The 24,579-nt window shown below is 43.3% G+C and overlaps 2 protein-coding genes and 1 pseudogene across 2 annotated transcripts; all 3 read left to right on the top strand.

The window, feature by feature from the left end:
- The first annotated feature begins 2,167 nt into the window (after positions 1-2,167).
- LOC109749005 (aspartic proteinase Asp1-like) lies at positions 2,168-9,612 on the top strand (annotated as a pseudogene).
- Positions 9,613-17,229: 7,617 nt separating this feature from the next.
- Positions 17,230-17,938, top strand: LOC109749004 (uncharacterized). The gene is made up of 2 exons (XM_020308002.4): positions 17,230-17,463; positions 17,555-17,938. Exons 1-2 carry the CDS (start codon positions 17,242-17,244, stop codon positions 17,738-17,740), a joined length of 408 nt encoding a protein of 135 aa, XP_020163591.2. The 5' UTR covers positions 17,230-17,241; the 3' UTR covers positions 17,741-17,938.
- Positions 17,939-22,737: 4,799 nt separating this feature from the next.
- On the top strand, positions 22,738-23,770 carry LOC120975332 (uncharacterized). The gene is made up of 2 exons (XM_045234087.2): positions 22,738-23,274; positions 23,366-23,770. The coding sequence occupies exons 1-2, from the start codon at positions 22,813-22,815 to the stop codon at positions 23,621-23,623; spliced, it is 720 nt and encodes a 239-aa protein (XP_045090022.1). The 5' UTR covers positions 22,738-22,812; the 3' UTR covers positions 23,624-23,770.
- Positions 23,771-24,579: the final 809 nt, after the last annotated feature.

Below are 24,579 nucleotides of genomic sequence, written 5' to 3'. Positions count from 1 at the left end.
TTGCATTCGTAATTTGTCGTCCTATATATTGTAAACCTCCTCTGCCATCCCCGCCCCCCCCCCCCCCCCCCCCCCTTGTCCATCACAGATAACTAAGGAACATCAACATGTGAATGAGCATCAAGGATAGTCAAGAAGTAAAGCAAGTGGATCTAGGTATGAACATCTGTGTATATTTCCCTTGTCTATAAATGTGTAGTAATTATTACATATGGAACAACCAAATTCATGAAATAGAATGTGATCATGCCAAAACTCTAGCTAAGTTAATTTTATACTCATCTACTATTTCACATAAATCAATTGTGTCTGCCCAGCAGATTATTTGGCATTAGATGACTCTAAGGACTTGTAAGCACAATGCAAACTTCAGTCATGAATGCATCAGTTCACCACACACATGTGCATATGTACTGAAAACTGAAACTAGGCAAGTAGTGGACAAAAAGTATTGAGGGCAAGCAGTAGACAAGCAGTTTTTAGGGCAAGCAATTAACAATATGACCGTGTCTCAAGCCTCAACACAAATGGTAGATTACAGCTCATAATCAGCTTCTGGCTCATGCAGCAGCAGTTCAATTTTACAGAGAAATACCATGTACGACTTAGATTTCTTCAGTACCAAAACACAGGCGAGGAGCTATGGTAAAACTTCAGTACACAATATCTTCAGTATTAGCATGTGAACCACATTATCGGTCTTAGAAAAAACTCATTATCAAACTCATCTTTTTTTTTTGTAACTCGTGTACTGTTGATGTTGACACCATGGACTCTAAACAGGTTAAACATTCTGAAGCAAAGATGGTACGGAATGCATATATATTTACCATAAGTGTGCTACAACTGTGCCTATCCTTTCATCTTTACCATGTTAGGTAGGTACAGGGATGGCACATCACTCTGAACTCTGAACTGGTTGATTTTTCTGAAGCCAGTATCAGCAAGAGTACATTATGCATAGTTGACCCCAAGTATGCTCTGAAACCTCATTATCAAACTCGTCTGCTGCAGACATCGATACCGAAAACAACATCTGTTTCTTTAGATTTTCTGTGTGTGTGGTGGTGGTAACGATCGGTCGTGGCATTGTCACAGACAATTGTGGTGCTATGTTCAGCCGATTTGTTTGTTAGTTAGTCTGCTACAACTTTCAATCACTGCTTCAACTTACTAGATTACTGTCAGTGACGACGGCTGCAGTTAAGTACCCACCGTATAGTATGTACAAGATTACTAATAGCACACAACCGCTGCACTTAAGTACCTAGCGTATTACTGTCAGTACACGAATGCTGCACTTCAGCTTGCCATTTAGATAAAGCCGTCCCGTGCTCCCCTGGCTACGTGCCTGCACCTTCTTCACTAAAAATTCAGACGGGTAAGCTCTGTCATGAGGAGAAGACAGCAGGGGAGAGGGCAACGGCAACGACAACGGGCAGGTAGGCTAGGGGATTGTGGGATCGATGGTCTCACCAGAGATGGGAGGCGCGGCGGCGACGAAGTCCGGCAGGTCGAAGTTGACTCCCTGGCGGATGGTGGGCACCCTGCGCATGATTATCACGAGGCAGGCGCCGGAGCTGCCACCGACGTCGACGAGCGTGGCCACGCCCTCAAACCATCCACCGGGGCAATACCCGTCCAGCAACACCTCCATGAACGGCTCTGATACGCCGGTCATGGCCCGGAGCATCACATCGTTCGCCTCCCGGTCCAGGCCGTAGTAGGCGTAGGCGGGGACGCCGGCGTGGGCGCGCGCAAAGGGCTCAAGCACAGCCTCGCGGAGCCACGGCCACGCCAGCCCAAGCGCGTACCGCCTCCGGCCGCCGTCGGTTGTGTGTTCGGAGAAGACGCTGGCGGAGGCGAGCAGGCGAAGGACGGGTCCGGGTGGCCCGGCGGGAGCAGCTCCACGGCCGAGAGCGGCGCGTTGGTGCCGCCCGCCCTCACCGCGGTCGTCGCCTGTTGCAACTGGCCGGATGTAGGCGGATCTGGTCGCTCGATCTGCCACTTTTCTTCTCTGATGAACCGTGGGGAGGGATGAGAGGGGGCAGCGGTGGGAGGTGAGGTCGTCGGTTGTGGTGGCTGTGGGGGTGAGGGGGGAGGCCGGCGGCGATGCGCGGTAGAGGAGGATGGGGGTGACGCGGCGGGGAGATGAGTAGACGGAGAGGAGTGAACTGGCTGTAGTGATAAAATATCATATATATTTTAAATCTTCCAATTTTTGTTATATGATGTAGTACAAAATGGATTCTGACATCCACACTGATGTAACGATCGGCAGACCGGACAGAAACACCATGAGAAGAGATGCATATAGCTAATTCTTCTTTGTATATATGTTATACATGATACAAGAGGTGCATTTATATATATTAGTATTATTTTAGAATATATGAGACATGGATATGGATTTTTGAGATGTTTAAAAAGAACCCATTAACAAAGGTTCTGAACCGACTCCACTGAAAGGGGCCGAATATTCATCGAGTTATTTACAATATAATGAACCAACGATATCTCATAAAAAAACAAAAAAAGAAGATGATAATTCAAATGGTACCGCACGAGGTATTTTTGCAGTGTTATTATCGATCTTTCCTTCGTCATATTGCGAAAATAGTTCTTTTTTACTGAGTCCATGATTCTAGAGTCAACACGAGGTCAAATGTTTCGCGAGAAGGAAACTACTCAGACATTGGCAACATTGTTTGATAGCTAGCCTGGGATAGACAACAACATATCATTGTGCAACATGGTAAGTAAGGTATTTTGTCTATTGTTATTATGATTTATTGTTGTTTCTAATAGCTACCACTTATAGATTTATCTTCCGTATGCATCCATCGACCGATACATCTTGTACGTCATCGACAAAGAGGCACATTGTGTATATATTATGGACCCTATTCATACATCACAGTCGTCAGAGGATAAAAATCTGAGGCATGTAGTGAAATTAAAATGTTTAGCGAGGGGATTCAAAGAAGCGCCTGAAATAAAGTAATCCGGTTGGTACTGATATATCTATAAATGGCAACATTTATTTCCGATTGGTATTTCAACAAGCACAGATGGGTAATAAATTCATAATACAAACATTTACTTTTGTTATCACTATATTTTATATGTTATTAATTTAGAAAATTGCAGGGATGTGTCTGGCTATTTTGTTTTTCATTTTATGCTCTGGTAGAACGGTAAAGAACTGGTCAAGCCGGTTTGCGCTGTGAGTATTGTCTGTTATACGTTTTAAGACCTTCCATGTGAAATATTCATGCCAACTGTATATAATTCTTGTGTAGTATGGGTATGAGTTAAGGGAGCACTTTTTATTATACTTGCTAAAACATCATGCAGATGAAGTTGAAGAAAACTTTTCTGATATTGTGCGAGTTCTTAAGCGCGTCAAGTAGATCTTAATAATTTGTAAAATATTTTTAGTTAGATCATCGCTCAATTTGTTACACGAACATGTCGTCAATTTTTATTTTTGTTATCAATTTACATTGCAAGTGAAGTGGACTTCAATTATTATTAATGTGTTATATTGTCTCTACGTGTGAAATTTAACATGCACTATCTTTATATTACTCCTGTAAAATATTTCAAGAGCCCGTGGCAACACACGGGCATTCTACTAGTCATGTATGGCATTCGACGGGTCAACGGAATATTTTGGTTTGTACCACATTTACTTTATCAACATTATCTTATCCATTTAATGTTATTTCATCATCATCGGCTTCTTTTCTGGCTTTTTTTACTTTGTCATCTTTGTCATGCTCATCATGGCCTCTAGCTTAACACCTATCTCTTCTTTTTTCTCTCAGACGCCAACATACATGCCCCCAGTCCGAGCTCGTCATGTTTGCGATGACCTCCAACTTTTGACTTTAGCATCAACCCAATCATCCAATGAACCTCGAGTTTATCCTCCCAAATAATATTCTCCCCAACAAACTCCACTCCCTCATCTTTGTCACCATCAATCGTTTCGCGTCGTTGATGCCACTACCTCATAGCCTCACCCATGCCACGCACGTCATCAGACAAGGAGGTGAAGCAGCAAAATCTCTTGAAGTCAAGATTCCAAGTGACCGTGAGCTACCAAACAATTAAAAAAATAGTATGCTTTACACGAAAGGACAAAACATAAAGCCTATGTCCACTTAGCGAGCACCACATACATACTTTACTCAATGACTGCCCTGAAAGGAGTGCTAAATTAACCAGTTGCAGCCGGTCGTGTCCTCTCTCCTTAGCGAAACTCTCCCCCGGTCGCCGTCGTCGTGTCCTCTCTCTGTCACCCCCGTCGGTTCTGCCGGCCAGAGAGAAGGGAGAGAGGGCGTATATCCTCTGCATCCCTTCTTGCGTATCTTTTCTCTAGACATGGCACGAAGTTGGATGTGGAGGTACTCGGAAAAAAAAAGTTGGACGTGGAGGATTTATTATGTCAAACGTGGAATCCACAGCCACAGGGTGTGATGAAGGCGTAACCTATTGTAGAAGGCGTAATCGTTTTCTATCTCTAAACTTCTTCTCTGAATCTCTGTAGCTATCTCGTGCTCACGTCCGGCGATCGCCGTGCGCCGCGGCAACCCCGACCCGCCTCCCGTTTGTGAAGCGGACGCGGCGCTACCATCGGCTGCCTCCGGCGACGAGGAGCATCCTCCCGCCTCATCTCCTCCGTGTGCTCCAGCCCCCTCGAGCAGCGAGCTGCCTGAGGGGGAGGAGGGGCCGCGTCGGCGGGGCAGGGGGGAGCTGCGGTGGAGGAGCGGCAGGGAGTACAAGTCGCGACGCCGGATTCAGGGGAACAGAGGTGCCGCGGCCCGCGGTCGGTGGCAAGTGCGCGGCATAGTGGCAGAAGGAATGCCTAGCACCTGCCTGGTGCCGGCGGCGGGGGCAGAAAGGGGCGGTGGCCGGTGGGGCTCTAGCACCCGCCTGGCGGCCGCCGCCACATCAAGCTCGGCGAGCTCCAGCTCCCTGGAAAATGCCGCCGATGTGCCGCTCTTTCAGTGAAGTTGTTGGTATTGTTCTTGTCTGATATTACATGTTTACTGAAGATTATTTTGTTCAACCTATCTGGTGCAAAATCACCAGATCCAACTTTACTTGTTTTGACAAGCTGCACAAGTGTTCTGCAACATGTCTTTTCTAGTTGGGTTGTAGTACAATCTTTGGTTATGGTAAATACTTGAAATGTGATTAACAAATAATAATGCACAAAGATGCATCAGAAGCTGCGATTGACCGGCTGCAAGGCTTAATCAAGCTCTGTATATCTATTTGTTACCTCTGAATGAAACCTGACAGGATCAAGCTCCTAAGATTGTTGAGCTGTTGTACTTTAGACCAATTTTCAGAGTTCATTTCTTTCTGCGGAAAAGGTCCCCAGATTGTGTTGATTGTTTGGAATGACTAGTGCCACTTCAAAAAAAATTCTAGCATTAGACTTGCTTGGAGTTTCTATTTTTTTCTGACTTTCGATCCTCCAATCTGGAACAAACCGCCCCGATGGAGCTCACCTTGGCAGATTTTGTGTGTGGACATGCAGCTTGATTAATTTGTATACTTTGTGTCAACCATGAAACAACATTAATAAGCTTATGATAGGAGGGCTATCCTGGTCAGTTTATTTAGTTTGGAGATTAAAATGTCTGGAGTTGTACAGTGAATAATATATTTGGTTTCGTTAAAGTTACAATCAACTAACGTGCCATAAATGGTTTCGGATGAAGTAGTATGCTGTGTGGAGTACCACTTGGAGACAGTTTCGGGCAGTAGAAAGACCAGGTTAGTTTCAAGTGAAAAGAAAAATCAGGAGTAGGTTATAAAAATGAGTCAAACATGATTGCTTTCTTTTTCTGTTTGGAGAGCTCATATGCTTATTTGGGCTGCGGATGACATGCAGCTTGATTCATTTTTGTACTTTGTGTCAACTATGAAAAGCATTAACACAGGCTTATGACGGCTGTCCTGCTCAGTTTGTTTAGTTTGGACATTAAAATTTCTGGAGCTTTACTTGTTTTCCACATTTGTTTTCCTTCAGCTTTTCAAACCAATGAATAATATTTTGTTTCATTAACATGCCGTAAAGGATTTCAGATGAATTATCATGCTGCGTCGAGTACCACTTTGAGACAATTTCAGGTAGCAGAAAGATCAGGTTAGTTTCAAGAGAAAAGAAACATCCGGAGCAGGTTGGGAAAATGAGGCAAACAAGATTGTTTCAAAATTCGTCAATGTAAAATACCTAGAAATCCTATGAATGAATGGCTGATCTGATCCGTTAGTACTCCCCCAAATCACTAGAAAATTGCACCGCGGAATCTCTCTCAAATAATTGTTGCTTCATGAGGCGGAACTTGAAACCGTCCTCACTACATATTTAGTACTGTACGTTGTTTGCAATGTAATGTTCGTTTCAGTGTGAACCTAATTGAGAAAAATAAAATGACAGAAATAGGGAGAATCTTTCTAAACATAATGAATTATTCGAGGTGTGATTGCTACACTTTGTTACATCTAACTGAATGCTTCTGTTGCCATCCAAACAAAGTCTGGACTGTCTTAACATGTCTGGCCAAAATGAGGGATGAGTGGTCACAAAGATGAGGATGTAGTAGAGGCAACTAGCAAGTCACTGAACTGTATGCTTTTCCTGTTCATAATAACATGCCTGCAATTTCCACAATGAGTCATTAGTGCATATTTTGCAATGTAACATTTCGTCGCGAACATAATTGTGGAAAGTGTGCCTAAAGAATGGTCTAGACAGAATGGGAACCTTTCTACTCTAACATACTGGGAAACACTGATTATGAGTTATGCAGTTATCAGGAATGAATTGGTTTTCAAATTTCCAAGGTTAAAATTTGAGCTGGAAAAATGTGGGACTTCATTATCTTGCTACACATGTATCATTGGGCATGCCATCATTTATTTGAAATGTATCTTCTATACAGTATCTTGGTGGAAATGTTTAAGTCATCTAGCCCTAAAAATAGGTAGATCTATCACAAATCTGTGAGTGTCGTGCGCAGCATCACTATTTACTGGTCTCATTTATTTATGTGAATTCTTAAAAATGGATGGGTGGTTTAATTATATGACCACCCATTATATTCAATTGAGTGATATAGTTATGTAAACCCAAAATAATATTTTGGTGTCTAAACCTTCTTGTCGACACTTAAATTAATTGTCTGAATTTTTTTCTATTCTGCTGGAAACGGGGAAAAATCATTTGCTCCAAACAAGGACATATTAGTGAGGTAACTCTAGTGCGGCACTAGTAGTGCAGTTTGTTCATTATAGTTTTTAGAAAATATAGTTATACATATGTACCTGCGGCCCACAGAAATTGCTAAGCCCGAATATACATGACTTGAGAAGAAAACCAATATTAAAAACCAACAAAAAATGCGTAAGAAAAAGAAATTAAGGCACGCAAAGCAGAGGAAACTAAGCTTGGCAGCCAACGGCTATAAATACCTCACCACCTTGTTCGCACCATCCAAAGAAACAGATAGTTCCAGTAGAGAAGAAGTGAGAGCCCAGAGTGTAAACCACAGATCTGCCTTCTTCCCCCATCATGGCTGCCATGTGGTGTCCGATCATCGGTCTCCTCCTTCTCCTACTCCCACTCGGGCCCTCCTCCGCCATCAAGTTCCCGCTCATAGGCAACGTCTACCCTGATGGGTATGTTTCTCTAATCCCTTATCAGACTTGAGGTTTTCTCCGTATATTTGACACTCTTTTCTGTGCCTCTGCAGCCACTTCTATGCTACATTGCAGATTGGTAAGCCCTTGAAGACCTACTTCCTGGACATCGACACTGGCAGCAACCTCACTTGGCTGGAGTGTGAGCACCCGGATCACGGCTGCAAGGGCTGCAACCAGGTAACAACACTCGATTCTGCAATATCGCATATTATCTTGCACTTGTAATACTCTGTGTTTAAAGCTACATGTTCAATCCAAGGATATTGGTAAAGAGTGGAGTCTTACACAATCTTGATATATTGCTTTGTTTTGCCAGAGGACACCACACCCATATTACAAGCCAGCAGCTCATAACTTGATGGTGAAATGTGACAGCTGGATATGTGCTCAACTGCGCAAAGACCTGCCTGGTAGCCCTCAATGCCCCAACAGCGATCCACATCGATGCCACTACGATATCCAATATGTCTCCGGGAGGTCAAAAGGCGACCTTGCCAACGACATGATCTTTATCAATAGGAGAGATGATATGAACTACGTTTTCGGGTACTGCGCTAACTGAATACTAATGTTGCGTGCTCAGTACCCACCTGGATTTGGATGTTGATGATGATGCATTGTCACTCTCTTTTTGCACAGATTGGATACGAGCAGGAGGAGCCATTAGAGCAGCCATCGCCACCGGCGGTAGATGGCATCCTTGGACTCGGGAGGGGAAGTGTAGGATTTGTCGCTCAACTCAAGGCACAAAAGAAGATAGTCAGGAATGTCATTGGACATTGCCTCAGCATCCATGGAAATGGGAACCTGTACATTGGGGACTTCAGGCTGCCCCCAGGCGACGTCACCTGGGCACCCATGAGTACATCATTGTAAGAATTGTCGCTCATGAACTTCTTGTTTGTGATCATGGCTTTCATTTTTAGTTTGTGGTTTCCGTGCCCATGCTAGCATTGCATAAATCTAACATGTGTAGTTAGAGAAGACTATGGTTGATAGTTGTTTTCTGTTCAATTGGTTCCAAACATTATACCATCGTCTTCTCCCAGGCCTTACTACTCACCCGGCCCAGCAACATTGCTCTATGACGAACAGCCGATAAGAGATAGTCCAGCATTCACCACAGTATTTGACAGTGGAGCCACCTACACCTACATGCCTGGCCAGAATATACAATGGCCTTGTTTCAAAGGTAGATTTCAAACCACAGTGCACTCTGATGCCCATACATTTGAATAGAGATAATAAACATGGAACTCATGACATTTGATTCTTTTAGGTTCGAGACACCCTCCATAAATCTGGACATCCCTCCTGAAAACTACCTCATCGTGACGGTAAACATTCAGTAGCTCAACTGATAAGCAATTAAGCATCACTGGACAGTGAATCATTGGAGGTAATTAAGCACAATGGTTAACATGTCTCTGTATGTTCCGTGGCAGAAAGACGGGAATGCGTGCTTGGCCATCCTCGATGGCTCGTCGGATCGTGTTCTGAGGCATCTCATCTTAATTGGAGGTATGAAGCTCAGATTTAGATATAAATTGTCTATGTCCTGAAACTAGTAAGCCTTGCGTGTTTTTAAAGATTTTATGTGATCTTCTATTTTGCAGATGTTACGATGCAGGATCTGTTTGTGATATATGACAACGAGGTCAACGGTATCGGATGGGTCCGTGCACAGTGCGACAGGATGCAGGACCTCGAGTCTGTCATCATCGATTCACGTCTCTGAATAAAGTTCGAATCGACAGACAAAAACCTTAGCAACAAAAAAAGAGTGCTCTCGTACGGTATTCAAAAGGTTGTATGACACTCCTGTTTATAATGAAACATGATGACATGTTGAGGAATAAATAAAGTGTAATTTCCGAAGTTAAAAAAGCGTGATAGCTAATATATAACTGGATGCTGCATAAAAGAATCTGAGTAATTTTTGCTGACAGTAAAGAGAGAATCAAGTGGACATGACTTGACAGGCATTTCTCATTCTGATATAAAGAGAGAATCAGGATAGAAGAAAATAGACTAGGTAGCTTGGACCATATTAACCCTGAGAAAATAAAATCAAAATCAAATTCGTGAATGTAAAAATCCTAAAAGGCCAATGATTGGACGGCTGATCTTATCTGTTACTACTCTGCCAAATCACACTGTAAAAAATCTCTCTCATATAACGGTTGCTTCACTGAGTGGAGCTTGAAACTGTTTGTGCCCTCACTACATATTTAGCATTTTGCAATGTAACTCGTTTCAATTTGAACCTAATTGAGAAAAAATAGAAATGACAGGAAAAGGAGAATCTTTTTTTCTTCAGAAAATTAGGGGTCTTTCTAAACATCATGAATTATTCCAGGTGAGATTGCTACACCTACATTGATACATTTTTTTTTTGCAATGAAATACTACATAGAGTCAGGTGTTACTATCCAACTGAATGCTGCTGTTGCCTTCCAAATAAAGTCTGACTGTCTTAACATGCTTGGCCAAAACGAGGGATGTAGTAGAGGCAAATAGTAAGTTATTAATGTGCATAATATGATGGAGTTTTTGCTCTTGTTTCCCACTTACTTGAAGCTCTAAAAAAATTCACAATACATATATGTGATTCTTGCTTTCTTTTCAGTTTTTTTGAGAGATTGTTATGCTTTATATCGGGGTCAGAACTGTAATCTTCCACTGGATCAGGCAGGTAACATTGTGACTTGGCCTTCTGTAACTCTATATTTCCCCGCTCAGATGCGTTCACATAGACAGGATGGCTCTAGTTTCAAGAGTGAGTAGTATGCTGAAATTGCATTCTTGTTAATGTGGATTACTTATCAAATCTGAGAAACTGTAAAACCAATCCTGATTGCTGACTGATGATGTATATATAGTGAGTTGCAAAAGTGTTAGTTGTCAGTTCTTGTCTTTTTCATAGCATGATGCTTGCTTCCACGTCTTTCTAATTTCAAAATAATTGTTGCTTGATGGTGTGGAGATTGAAACCGTCTCCATGTTCCCTATCTATTTGTGTGGTTTCCAGGATGAGTCATTAGTACATATTTTCCTATGTGACATGCATATCCTTTCATTGTGGACACAACCATGAAATGTGTGCTTGAAGAATGACCAAGACAGAAATGGGAACCTTTCTACTCTTAACATTTTGGGAAAACATTATTATAAGTTTTGCGGTTATCTCACTGGAAATGAGCCACTGTTCTCGTTACTCTTCATGCATGTTACATATGCTTACACAATTAAAGAATTTGTGCAGTAAATAGTATCCACATATCTGGAAGATGCATTACATTGCATATGTGTATCATGTAAAGCAAGTAGACCAAAATAAATTGATTTCCGAATTTCCAAAGTCAAAATATCTTGGTCATGGTGAAACACTGAAATGTGATTAAGAAATCATATGCATGCATGGGAAGCTGCTACCGATTGGATGCAAAGCTTAATCAAGCTCTACATATTTCCTTGTTACACTGAATGAAACCTGACAGGATCAAGCTCCAAAGATTGTTGAGCTATTATACTTTAGACCAGTTTTCAGAGTTCATTTCCTTCTATGGAAAATGTTTTCAGATTGTGTGACTAGTGCTGCTTCGGATTTTTTTAGCATTATAATTACGTGGAATTTGTAACTGGTTCTGACTTTTGATTGTTATGCTTTATTTGGACTCAGAACCGAATGCTCCACTGTGAGCAGGCCTTATGCAACCGTATATTTTCTTGATCAGATGCGTTCACGTAGGCAGGATAACTCTAGTTTCGAGGTTGAGTAGTACGCCGAAATAGCATTCTTTTATATATGGGTTAATACTTCTAAAATATGAGAAACTTAAAAACCAATTCTGATTGCTGAGTACTGACTGATGTTGTATACATAGTAATGTTATATGAAGATGAAATGATTGTGTGTCTGCAACCCACTGCGCACAGAATTTTCTGCACACACCTGAGCAGTTACACTTGACACATGCTGAGCATTCGCTTTGATAGGCATGAGTTGCAACAGTATTTGTTGTCAGTTCATGTATCATATTTTTCCTTCTCATAGTATGATGCTTGTTTCCAAGTTTCAAAATAATGGTTGCTTGATGGACTGGAGATTGAAACCGTCTCCATGTTCCTTATCTATTTCTGTGGTTTCTAAGATCAGTCATTAGTGCATAATTGGCTAGTAATATGCATATCCCTTTCATAGCGAACACAACCGTGAAACGTGTGCTTGAAGAATGACCAAGACAGAAATGGGAACCTTTCTACTCTTACCATTCTGGGAAAACATTATTAGAGTACAAGTTTTGCGGTTATCTCACTGGAAATGAACCACTGTTCTCATTACTCTTCAGCTACACTACATATGCCCACACAATTAAAGAATTTCTACAGTTAATAGTATGCATATATCTAGAAGATGCATTACGTTGCATATATATGTGTATCATGTACAGCCAAGCAGAACAAAATAAATTGATTTTCGAATTTCCAAAGTCAAAATTGAGCTGAAAAATTTGATGCCTCATTATTTGCTAGTCATGTATCATTTTCCATGCCATTATATTTATTTTCCTAAGAATAGGTATATCTGTCACCAATCTCTGAGTGTGGTGCACAGCATACAGTTACGTAAATCCAAATAATATTTTTTGGTGTCTATATCTTCTTGTCTGCCTTAATCTCACTAAGTCTGATTCAGAACACATGAAATTTGCATCTAGTGTGATTAGAGAAACAGTCTCCATTTTTCTAACACAACAATGACATGGCAGATATCAGAACATCCATATGTATTCTAGATAAATAAAACACATCCTACACTAATCCATTGAAACCATCTACAAATAGCTCACAGGATACATCACCCACTCACGCTAAATCCTGTCAATACAAAATATCTTTAGCCTAACTAGTACTGTAAAAAACTAGGCTTAAGCGTATGCCCTCGATGTAGGGACCCGTGCATGTTAATATAAGGGCGCAAAGGCCAGACTGATTACAAGGTTGTTAGGCCAAGGACGACTTGATCTCCAAGTTAGCTAACAGAAGGATGGGATCGTATCTCTTTAGCCTAACTGAATACAAGAATACGCACGCACACAACTACCCACATGTTATAATGTTTAACACTCCCCCTCAATCACAACCTATCTAGGTTGAGATTGTGCCTAGAAGCTTCTAATTTCCGCAAAGTGAGGGGTTTAGTAAACCCATCCGCCAATTGATCACCAGTAGGTATAAACCTGATATTGAGCAGTTTGTCAGCCATCCTTTCACGAACAAAGTGATAGTCTATTTCACTGTGCTTTGTCCTGGCATGAAAAATAGGGTTAGCAGATAAATATGTAGCACCAAGATTATCACACCAAAGTGATGCTGCCCTTGAATGTTGAACACCCAATTCTGTCAACAAGTTCTGAACCCAAATAACCTCGGCGGTAGCATTAGCTAGGGCCTTATATTCAACTTCTGCGCTTGATCTGGACACAATTGGATGTTTACGAGCACTCCAAGAAATTAAGTTATTTCCAAGAAATACTGCAAAACCTAATGTACGCTAGTAGGAGCATGTAAGCATTAACATACTTTATTTACTGAGAATGAGATATCTCGTCTAGTTAATGTCAAGTTCTGTAATGCTCCTACAATACTTATGTACCTGGTGGAGTCCTCTGCTCCAAGAACCTCTCCATCATGAAGAGACATTTTTTCAGAGGTAGACAAAGGTGTAGGTGATGGTTTACATCCTTTCATGCCCATCCTCTGAAGTATTTCTTGCACATATTTTTTTCCTGTGACAACACAATTCCATTCTTTACATTTTTTCCTCAATCCCAAGGAAGAAATGGAGACTACCAAGATCCTTGAGTGCAAACTCCTTGCTCAAATCCATGAGAAGTGTTTCAACTGCTTTAGATGATGAGCTTGTAACAACTATATCATCAATATAAATAAGCATAAAAATGATTATCCCATGTCGATGGTAAAATAACGATGAAGTATCTCCCTTAGAAGGAACAAAACCAAGGGATTGTAATTTCGAGGACAGCCAAGAATAGCAAGCTCTAGGTGCTTGCTTTAGTCCATACAATGCCTTAGGCTGGTCATAGTGGGAGTAACATAGGTAGTAATATAGATGCCACATAAGCAAAAATGTTGACGTGGCAAGTAGTTAATAAGGAGAGGCAAATATAGTAACCTAAAATATGTTACCATCACATAGCGCTTTCCAATGCAAAATGAGTCTACAAGACAATAAATGCACATGTGTATGTTACTACACATATGACACTTCCCACTATAAAGGTAGTAACATAGAGTAGTAAGACTAGCCATAATGGGTAGTAACATAGACTAGTAACATGTAGTGGGGAGTAACATATGTGTGGTAACATGCAACACTTTATTTATAAGGCTATAGACACATCTTGCCTTGATATGTGTGATGTTACTCATACTAGTAGTAACTAGCTATGTTACTACTCCCCTCTCTTTCTTCACTTATTGCTTGCCACATCATCTACTTTATCTAGATATGTGGGATGTTACTATCTATGTTACTCCCACTGTGGGTAGTCATATGCATGTTACTAGTCTAAGGGGGTGTTTGGTTTCAGGGACTTTTTTGTGTTGGGACTAAAAAAAGTCCCTAAAAGTCCCTAGCAAACCAAACAGGGGGGGACTTTTTTGGGACTTTTTGCTAAAAGTCATTAGAAGCACCTCCTCGAGAGTCTTTTTCAAAAAGTCCTAGGGACTAGAAAAAATCCTAGGACTAGAGAACCAAACACCACCTAAGTTACTTCCCACTATGACTAGCCTTATCAAGTTTGCAAATATGATGTGATAAGCGTGGATTCTCATACCCAGGAGGTTGCCTCATGAACACTTCCTATTCCAGAACACCATACAAAAACGTGTTCTTATCTTATGCACCAGATACTGCAACTGAGAGAGTTAATCTAATAGTGGCAGCCTTTACAACATGACTAAATGTATGCTCATAGTCAATTCCATACCTTTGTTAAAAACCTTTAGCAACCAGACGTGCCTTGTACCTACCTGTCAATGGTGCCATCGGATTTTCTTTTTACCTCGTAAATCCAGTTGCAGTCAATTATGTTCATGCCCTTGACTGGTGGAACCAAACGCCACGTTGCGTACTCCTCGTCCATTGCCTCCTTCCATCGAATACAACCATCGTCGGCGCCGTTCCTCTCAGCTTCCTCTCCCGTGTCTTGCTGCATTGGTGTCATCATCGCCATTGTTCATCTCGGCCTCCTCTCCTACACCCTACTGCACTGACACCACCATGGGACGCACACTGTATTTCTTCACCTCTGTCATCTGCCTCAGCGCCCTCGTATTCGTCCCTACGCATGGACTTTCTCTGCGGCGACGACGCTAGCAACTAGTTCGTCGTGTCGCCGACGGAACCGCTCGTCTGCGACTCCGTGCTCGTCATGTGGGACGCGGTGTCGTTGCCTCTCTGCCTTCTCTCATGTGTCCTACTGCATTGGCACCACCACCAGCGTTGTTCCTTTCGGCCTTCTCTCCCATGCCTTGCTGCAATGTCACCACTGCCAGTGTCATTCCTCTAAACCTCCGTGCTCGTGTCTTGCTGCACTGGCATCGTCGCCGACATCGTTCCTCTCAGCCTACTCACTCGCGTTGTACTACACTGACGCTGCCATGGCGAGCGCACTGCGTTTCTCCTCCTCTGTCCTCTGCCACAGCGCCCTCCTAACCGTCCCTCTGTGCGGACTTTCTCTGCGGCGACGACGCTAGCAACTAGTTTTCCGCGCGACCGGCGGGATTGCTCGTCATGTTGGGCGCGGCGTCGCGGCCATCGTCCACCTCAGTCGCCATGGCACTGTGTAATTCTGTGTGTTATGTATAGTTGTTAACTCATAATCATATCCCATGTATACAATCAAACACCGTGTATTCACATGAGCCGAGCCAATGCAGGACACCAAACGCCATGCCAAATTTGATCCCCTAATGCAGGAAGTCTAGATGCAGGCAACCAAATGACGTGCACATGATAGTTTTTTCCCTGTTTTTTCTCAACCAGACCCAACTAGATCAAGCATGCAATTCAGGTAAATTGTAGTTGACAACAAAACACGTCCAAAAGCTATTCTGATGTGTGTATGCAGTTTAGGCTGTCACGAGACTTTAGAATGCTACAGGAATTAGAAACATGGGAATCAAGACGTTGTTTGGTTGCAGCTCAAGAAATACACAGGAATCTTCTACAGATATATGCCGTCATTTGGTTTGAAGGATTGTCATAAGAAAAACATAGGAATGGGGATTCCAGAGGAACACTTCCTTGCATCGGGTTTGTAGGAAATGGGTACATGATTTTTTTTTAATAACGAAACGGGTACATGAATTCCTTAAGAATACTATTCATTTCCTGAGGTTTGTAGGATATTACACATCCACTCAAAGCTAATTATTTTTGCGTAGAAACGAGGCAATATAATATTTCTGTACTGCTATTTTTTACATTTTGTTTTCCAACAAACCGAATAAGCCCATAGAGTGGATGTGATAGTTGTCATATTCAAAGGAATTTTTCATAGGAATTTTGGATCCTATGACATTGTAGTGTAGGAAAGCATTCCATTGGAATTTTAGAGGATCCATTACTTTGAGCCAAATGAACTCTAAAGAAAACATTCATATGGAATACAAAATCCCTTTGAAAATTCTTTGAACCAAAGACCCTTTAGGCTGAGGCGGCCGGAGCCAATCTCATGCGTTTCAACCATCCATCAGCATGCGGCGTGCCAGAGTGCCACTCAATGTTGCATCCTAGTATATGGTCTTCCCGATGGCCTTTCAAATGAACCGTCGCTTTATCTTCCCAATTAATGGAGCTAGCATGCGCGCTGCTGCGCATCGAGCAAAGCCCAAAAATGACGGCAAGCAATACATCTTCGCAAGTTCCCCATGAACTCAACGGCGCATCAATTGCGCTCATATTCCCCATGAAGCCCAAGGTGCCTAACTGTGTGTATAAATACTACTGTTACGACCACCTTTCTGTATCGCTCTCTCCAGCCTCCATACTCCAGCTACTCCACACAAACTCAGGTCGATCGATGGCTCCCAAGGAGAGCTCCAGCAGCAAGCTAACCATGAAGCTCCTGGTGAACTCCAAGACCCAGCGCGTTCTGTACGCGGAGGCCGGCAAGGACGTGGTCGACTTCCTCTTCTCCCTCCTCACCTTGCCGGTGGGCACGGTCGTCAAGCTTCTGAGCACCGACACCATGGTCGGCAGCGTCGGCAACCTGTACGGCAGCGTGGAGAAGCTCGACGACACCTACATCAGCCGTGACGACGCCAAGAAAGCCCTGCTCACCCCTGCTACGGGTTGTCATGGAGGCAAGCTAGCTGCTCCAGCTTGAGGCAGCGCCGCCTGAATCCGCTTATTTTACCGTTGCGACAGCTACATCCACAGCTACTAAGATGAGTGGCTCGACGTGCCAGGGTTGCAACACTAAGATGACCACGCAGCTGGTGGAGGTTGTGGATCCGGCCGCTGGCGCGGTGCCCTCTGCTGCTGCTGGAGCTGGGTTCGTGCAGAGGATCGTGACGTACACTGTGATGGACGACCTGAAGGTGTCGCCCATGTCTTCCATCTCTGGGATCACCCTCCTCAACAAGTGTGGGGTCACGGACATCGGGTCGCTCCAGGAGAAGACCGTGCAGCTTGGCTACGATGAGGTAACAACCCAACCCCTGCTACAAATCAATTATTTTGATAGGGAAAAAGCCATTCCTGCCCGTATAACCATTGTTGCCATTCGCTGTGCAGGGGCTGGAGATACTGAAGGCGTCGCTACAGTCAAAGACGGTTCTCACTGACGTCTTCCTTCCAAAGAGAAGCGCAAGGGATGAAGAATTTCCGAGCATCCATGCATGCGCCGGTTTGGCGTTCACATGCTGTCTTGTGTTCACCGGAGCGTCCTTGGCCTCGTCGTTCTTGTCCGTGGTGTCCTAGCTTATTTCGTTCAGGTCGTTGGTGTCAGTGTTAATGTAACAGCTATGTGGGGAGTTCGTCGTCAGTGTTGCCTTTTGAAGTGTCCAGTTTGTTTCTGTTGTTTAGTTTGTGTGTCCGGTTTAAATTCCATAATTTGGAACTCTTGTCTGGTTTGAAGAAATGTTTGGAATCGCCTTATTTGGATGGGATGATGCTTTAGTAGTACTCTACCAACTGCTAGTCTGCTACTACCCTCTACTTGCCAGCCTAAATGCCTAATACTCGTCCAGCAGAAGATCTCACTATAGGAAATCAATTTTATGCCGAATGTCAATTACACTTGGTAAACACTTTACTGAGTGTTACGACTGGTAAACGTAAATGACAGATGGGCTACTAATCGTATATTTGCAAGAATTGTTTCTCTAGTATTTCATGTGTGAACTTTTATGCACACTCGGTAAAGGTTAATACGTGCCTATCGTCACCATCAATGCAACAGAACATGTCTAATCAGCCATGAATTCTCCATCTGGCAAGGTTTCCAAAAGAAGCAAAGCCGTTAATTGACCATAAGATGCTCCTTGTGTTTGCATCCTCTTTGATCTGAAGCCAATAAAATTCACCCTTTGTCAAAGGGAAAAAACATTATTGACCATAAAAGCAATGTGTGTTCCGTCTAGTTCGGTCTACCAAGTTGCCCATTAGTCCATTTTGTCCGACACCCAGTAAAATACATTTCACCGTCCGTCTTGCATCAACCACCATCTACCAAGTGTGATTATATGTACCAAGTGTTTTATCCCCCCCCCCCCCCCCCCAATAAAAGGCGTTGCAACAATACAAGTTGCCACTGCATGGGTGCTTAGATGAGGTGCTAAGAGCATTTAAAATCTTAGCAACTAGTCTCCACAATGCATAGGTGCTTAGCTTTGGTAGCTAAGCTTCCCTCATGGAATTGTTTAATAATTAAACTCCCTCATGTATTGGTTGGTAGTCTTTTTACATAGGTTCGCATGCTTAGCACCGTTTCTTCATGGGGTCATCATAATACTCTCTCTCCTATTTAATTGCTTTGCCAGATCACTTTTTTGCCTATGTGGCGTCCTTCGCAGCTGTACACCTTGGAGCATTGGGAAGGGCGTGTCGGGGGAGGGAAATATTTTATACCCCTAGGCAAACCTAGGGTTCCTGAGTTCCTCTAGCGGTATTCCTGATAGCATTCCCATCTATCCAGTGTTTGCTACCAATTCTCACGTCAGATCTCCCCAAAAAGGATCTGTGGTGATTTCCCGAGCACATGCAACCTGTCAAGTGGCTCTGCATGGTAGAAGAAACGATGAAGTCATCGGCGGCGGACATGGTGGAAATAGGCGATATGCGGATACTAATCTGGAGGATAGCTTTGGGGGATGAATCTGCATAGGTAGGGTGAGGAAGATCTTGATTTGTCTGGAGAATTTGATGCACCAATTGAGGAGGTGCGCTGGCTAGGTATATTTTGGGTTCATACTCAAAAGCACTTAAGTCATATGTAGCTCTATTTAAGGCTATGCGCAACGCATGGGCCTCGGCGTAGGGGTGACCTTCAAAACAATGAATGATAATTTGTTCCTTGTCTAGTTCTTGTTCCTGGGAGACTGGAATAGAGTTATGAGTGGAGGTCCTTGGGTATCCGAGATGTTGTAGTTATCATCGAAGAATATGATGGTTCCACTAAAGTATAAGCTGGATGGGACTCTGGTGTGGGCGAGAATTATAGGTATCCCAGATGGATTGATGAGGAAAACATAACTAGCTGAAAAGGCTACAAGGATGGTGGGGTTGCCAGGGATCAAAGCCGATGTGAATGGGGGGGGGGGGGGGGGGTGCTTAAACCCCTCAAAATACCTCAGAGCTAACTTGAGTCTAAGTTCAGCTAGATACTCCATTGGTTCGATTTGTTCCTCTAACCTTGAAGGAGAAAAGGAAATACCTGATGGCGTATGACAAGTTGACGGGCTTCTGTTACTTCTGTGGACTCATAGGGCCTAATGTAACTGAATGTGGTGATTGCCTACATAAACCTAAGGTGTGTGAGTAGAGTGATTGGATTATTGTGAGTTTTCGTAACTCAAATGGCAGGGGATTTGAAGGAAGGGGTGCCTCTCGAGGTGGAAGAGGTAATCCGGGGGACCCCCCAACATTCAGGAAACAATGGATGTGGACATTGGCAATGTTGATTGGAACTCTGGTGCAACTTATGAATTATTGAGAGATACTCCCTCCGTCCGGTGAAATGTGTACATAGAGAAATTTTAGGACAAATTATGAAGTGAAGTAAAAAAATGCATTGGATAGGTGCAAGCCACCATCTCTCTCTCCTCTTTAATTACCCAGCCCCCAATGAGCTAAGTGCATAAAGAAATTAAGGAGATCATGTGTAGAATGTTATTGGTCTTGATTACCGTGTGATGAGAGAGAAGCATTTTTTCTACTTTAAAGTGCATTGGGAAGATAGAAGTACACTCTTTTGTGGACAAATTTTAAATTTTATGTTGTTGGTATTTTTATATAATATGTTAATAGTTACTTAGTCCTTAGACCATGGAAATACTGTGGACCAACATACCGGATGGTTACCATGGGGTTACCGAATGTCACTCAGTAATTGGATTTGAATAAAAGTGACTTACGGGATACCGGAAACATATGTCTCAGTGTCGGTAGTTCAAGACTGCGATATTATCCTTTGGAGTGATCCTCTCTGGACTCGTTTGGTATTATGGTATCATTATCATCTAGCCAGACACTTGTGGTTATGATCACGGGATACCGGATACGAATACGAGTAGACAGAACAAAGCTGGTAATGACGATAACCGGTATAGTGATCAAAGTGTTGATCATGGGGATACCGGTAATCTCAACTCGGGTTTTGCAACCGTATGACAAAGCAAAGGGAATGGTATTCATGAACAAAGGTTCACTCGAGAACTTCATGAATAAGCGAGAGTTGTCAAGGGTGTCCAGATCCAACTTCATGAACAACAGGTTTAACATTTTTCAAATACGAGTTTAACATTTTTTTAGTACATGGTCGACATTTTTTATATACACATTTTAAACATTTTTCAAATGCTTGATTAACAATTTTCAATGCTTGTTTAACATTTTCGAATACAAGATTAGCATTTTTTAATACATGGCCAACATGTTTTCTATACACATTTTCAACATTTTTTAAATATAAGCTTAACATTTTTTAACACATGGTTAACATTTTTCTATGCACATGAAATATTTTTCAAATGTTTGGCTAAGATTTTTCAAATGCAATATTAAAATTTTTAAATACATGGTGAACATTTTTTCTATACATATTTAACATTTCCCAAATGTTTGATTAACATTTTTCAAATAGTTGTTCAACATGATTTTTTTTTTAAATCCTTGATTAACATTTTTATATACATGATAAAAAATCATCATTTTTAAATTTTAATACACGATCAACAACTTTTCTATACACGTTCAAAAAATTCCGATGCTAGATTAACATTTTTCAGATACTTGTTCAATATTTTTCAAATTATTATGTAAAGTGTTTTTTGTAATATATATATATTAGAGATATTTTAAAGTATAAACAAACGTACAAAAGTCAAGCAAAAATCAAAAAGAGAAAACATAAAAAAAAAAACAGAAAAAGAAGGTTGTGGCATCCGACGCTCCTTGGCCGTTCCATCTCAGTCTCCGCTTCCGCGAGGGCTCCTTCCCTCTTGCTGAACGTGATATAGGGGCGCCCCGGTCTAATTGGCCTAAAGGATTAGGCTCTGAATTAGACGGGCTCTAATCTCGGTCTAATTGGTGTAATAGAATTAGACTCCAAATTACACAAGAACACCGTGTGGGACAGTGTCCAGCCCCGCAACCCAGCCGCTCCCGTGATGTGCCTCCTCGCCAACGCCTGCCCAGTGCACTAGAGGTGAGCACCACACCCTTGTCCCTGGCCAGCGTAGCGTGTAGCAGTTCGGCGTTCGTATCGATAAGATGGGCCAGGCCCATAGGCATAATACAATGAACTCCTGCATGAGCGTTGTGTAGTTATTTAGCGTCACTCTGTTTCAGCCTGGTTCTGTCAGATTCAGCTTGTATCGGGTTATATATATCTGCACATTTAATAATTACAGGTAAATAAAAATATTGTGTCTGCACAATACTTTGGATCGGTTCAGACTTCAGAGGCACAGTCGGCGCCAATATTTTTTTTCAAAACCAATCCGAACGCGGTGATCCGGTGGCCTGCTTCTGAGAGCGAACGCAAGACCCACGCTCCATCTAAAATGCCACTTTGGTGGACGGATGCATTGAACACCTATATTTTGAATAGTGTGACAACGGTATTTTTGAAGTTTCAAAACTTCCAAAAATAATTCCACACGTTCATATGGATGTATGTTACACATGTGCAAATTTTGATGATGAGATAAGTAACCATGTGAGTTGCACACAAATGACAAAACCATTATCTTTGAAAGATGAGCAGTGCATGTATTATTCACGATTTATAAATGGCCATTTTGTCATTTTTGTATAGCTCACATGTTTACTTATTTCATCACCAAACTTTACACATGTGTAATAACGATCCATAATTCCATATGATCTTGTAGAATTCTTTTCGGGATTTTTTGAAGTTTTTAGTGTGATTTTTAAACTATTTAAAATAAAATCTTCCAATGCACCCATGTTTCATCTTTTCTTCCATCTTTTTTACGCAGTTAATGCAGCTGTGGTCTTTTGGTCTTTCCAATATTTCATCTTTCCCAAGTTCCAGGGTGAGCATGCATATGCATGGGCATCGAGCATTGCGCTAATAAACTCACCACGCGTGCTGGGGTAAATCAATTCCCCAAAATTCGTGGCAAAAGATTCCCCATGAATTCTGCTTCTCTTCGCCCGTACTCTATGTATATATACACCCGATAAGAGAAGAACTACTTCATCCAAAAAGTGCATCCAAAAACATGGCCAACGCAAAGAGAAAGGGAGGCAGCGCCGGCTCTCGCAAGAAGAAAGGAAAGAAGGGAGCCACTGCCAATGTCACGGCGATGACCATGAAGCTGCTGGTGGACACCACGGCCCAGCGCGTGGTCTACGCGGAGGCCGGCAAGGACGTCGTCGACTTCCTCTTCTCCCTCCTCACCTTGCCGCTCGGCACGGTCGCCGGCCTCCTCAACCCAGGCTCCATGGTCGGCAGCGTCGGCAACCTGCAGGCCAGCGTCAACAAGCTCGACGACTCTTACATGTGCCGCGATGATGCCAAGGCCGCTCTGTGCACGCTGGCCGGTCGTAAGCTTCTCCAGCTGGCGCCGGCGAAGTCCGGTGACAGCGGCGTGGCGTCTCGTGCTGCCCAAGCTGGATTTGTGCAGGGGGTCGTGACGTACACGGTGAGGGACGATCTCAAGGTCGCGCCCGTGTCAGCCATATCCGGGATCACGCTCCTCAAATCCTTGGGCATCAAGGACATCGGCTCGCTCCAGGAGAAGACGGTGCAGCTTGGCCACGCCGAGGTGACAAATGACTTGTTAATTGGTCAAATTTCTAAGCGAAATTGGATTCATATCTCATGTTGTGTACTCGATCGCTAATGCGGTTGTGTAGGGCTTGGGGATACTGAGGGCGTCGCTGCGATCCAAGACGGTGCTCACCGACGTCTTCCTCGGGAAGAAGAAGCGGAAGGCTGAGGAGGCGTCCCGCCATGAAGCGGTCTCTCGAGTTGTCAGGAGGCGCCGTGCTTGGGCTTGTTCGTGGCGCCCATGGTACGTGAGCGCCGGGCCATGCTCGGCTTGTGGCTCTCGTCGTGCCAGCTGCACGGCCCGCCAACTTGCTGCTGGCCAGCGCAAACAAGGCTGCGTTTAGAATTGATTGATCCACTAGCTTGTCGTGATCATATTGACTCGTTGTTGTGAGGATTCTTGCGGAGTTGTCGTGTTGCCGCGTGAAGTTTGTATTCCTATTAAAATTCATGTTAGCTTCGGATGAAGAAATGATATATCACTTCACTCATTTGGAGATCCTTATCTCACGTGCTAGAGCATGTCTAGCAGATCCTTATCTCACGGTATGTAAAAGATTATAAGGAAAAACTAAAACCTGTTTTACGGTACCCTCCGTGATGTGTTGGAACAGATACTGCAAAAATTTACCGCACCCGTGGTCTTCTTCTTCTTCCTCTCACGCGCGGCTGTCTGAATCCCGAGCGGAACAGATCATCATCAACCATTGCACACATGGTGTAGATTGAAGGCTAGATTGAATCAGGAAGACTGGAGCGTGACCCCTAGCGAGTCGCCGTACTTGGAGTCGACGGCCCGGGCAGGTCAGGATGGGAAGCAGCTTGGGCCGCCGCACACCACACAGTCCGTTGCTGCACACGATGAACCAGGCACTGCTGCACACCGCGCAGGCTGCCTCGCACACGTGGCGAAGCATCGGGCAGAGCCGCAACTGCTTGTGCACCGCGACCACCTCTTCAGCGATGCCAACATACCTCCCGTCCACGAACAGCCGTGGCAGCAGCGGCATGTCGTCGTCCCTCCCAAGGAGCAGCGCAGGGAGCTTGCGCCAACCCGCCGAAATCAACTAGAATCACTACGAATCGGGCTTGTCCGCCAGAAATTTGGCCGGAATCGAGACCGGCAGGATGGATCTTGGTCGGAATGTAGACTATTCTGACGGTTGGACCTGAAACTTCCCTCCCGTCAAGGCATCAACCATCTTTTTTTGTTTAAGGTGGACTGAAAAATTTGCACCGGATATTGAACATCTGAGATATGGGAGGCTCGTTTTAAGGTTTATCTAAATAAAATATGAGT

This window comes from Aegilops tauschii, chromosome 3 (assembly GCF_002575655.3).
Source record: "Aegilops tauschii subsp. strangulata cultivar AL8/78 chromosome 3, Aet v6.0, whole genome shotgun sequence".
In the NCBI taxonomy this organism is placed as follows: Eukaryota; Viridiplantae; Streptophyta; class Magnoliopsida; order Poales; family Poaceae; genus Aegilops; species Aegilops tauschii.
This window is presented reverse-complemented; position numbering and strand designations above follow the sequence as displayed.

Coding starts and splice junctions, on each gene's coding strand:
- LOC109749004 (XM_020308002.4), top strand. CDS start 17,242: ATGACCACGCAGCTGGTGGAGGTTGTGGATCCGGCCGCTGGCGCGGTG. Junction 17,464..17,554: donor TGCAGCTTGGCTACGATGAG/GTAACAACCCAA, acceptor TTCGCTGTGCAG/GGGCTGGAGATACTGAAGGC.
- LOC120975332 (XM_045234087.2), top strand. CDS start 22,813: ATGACCATGAAGCTGCTGGTGGACACCACGGCCCAGCGCGTGGTCTAC. Junction 23,275..23,365: donor TGCAGCTTGGCCACGCCGAG/GTGACAAATGAC, acceptor GCGGTTGTGTAG/GGCTTGGGGATACTGAGGGC.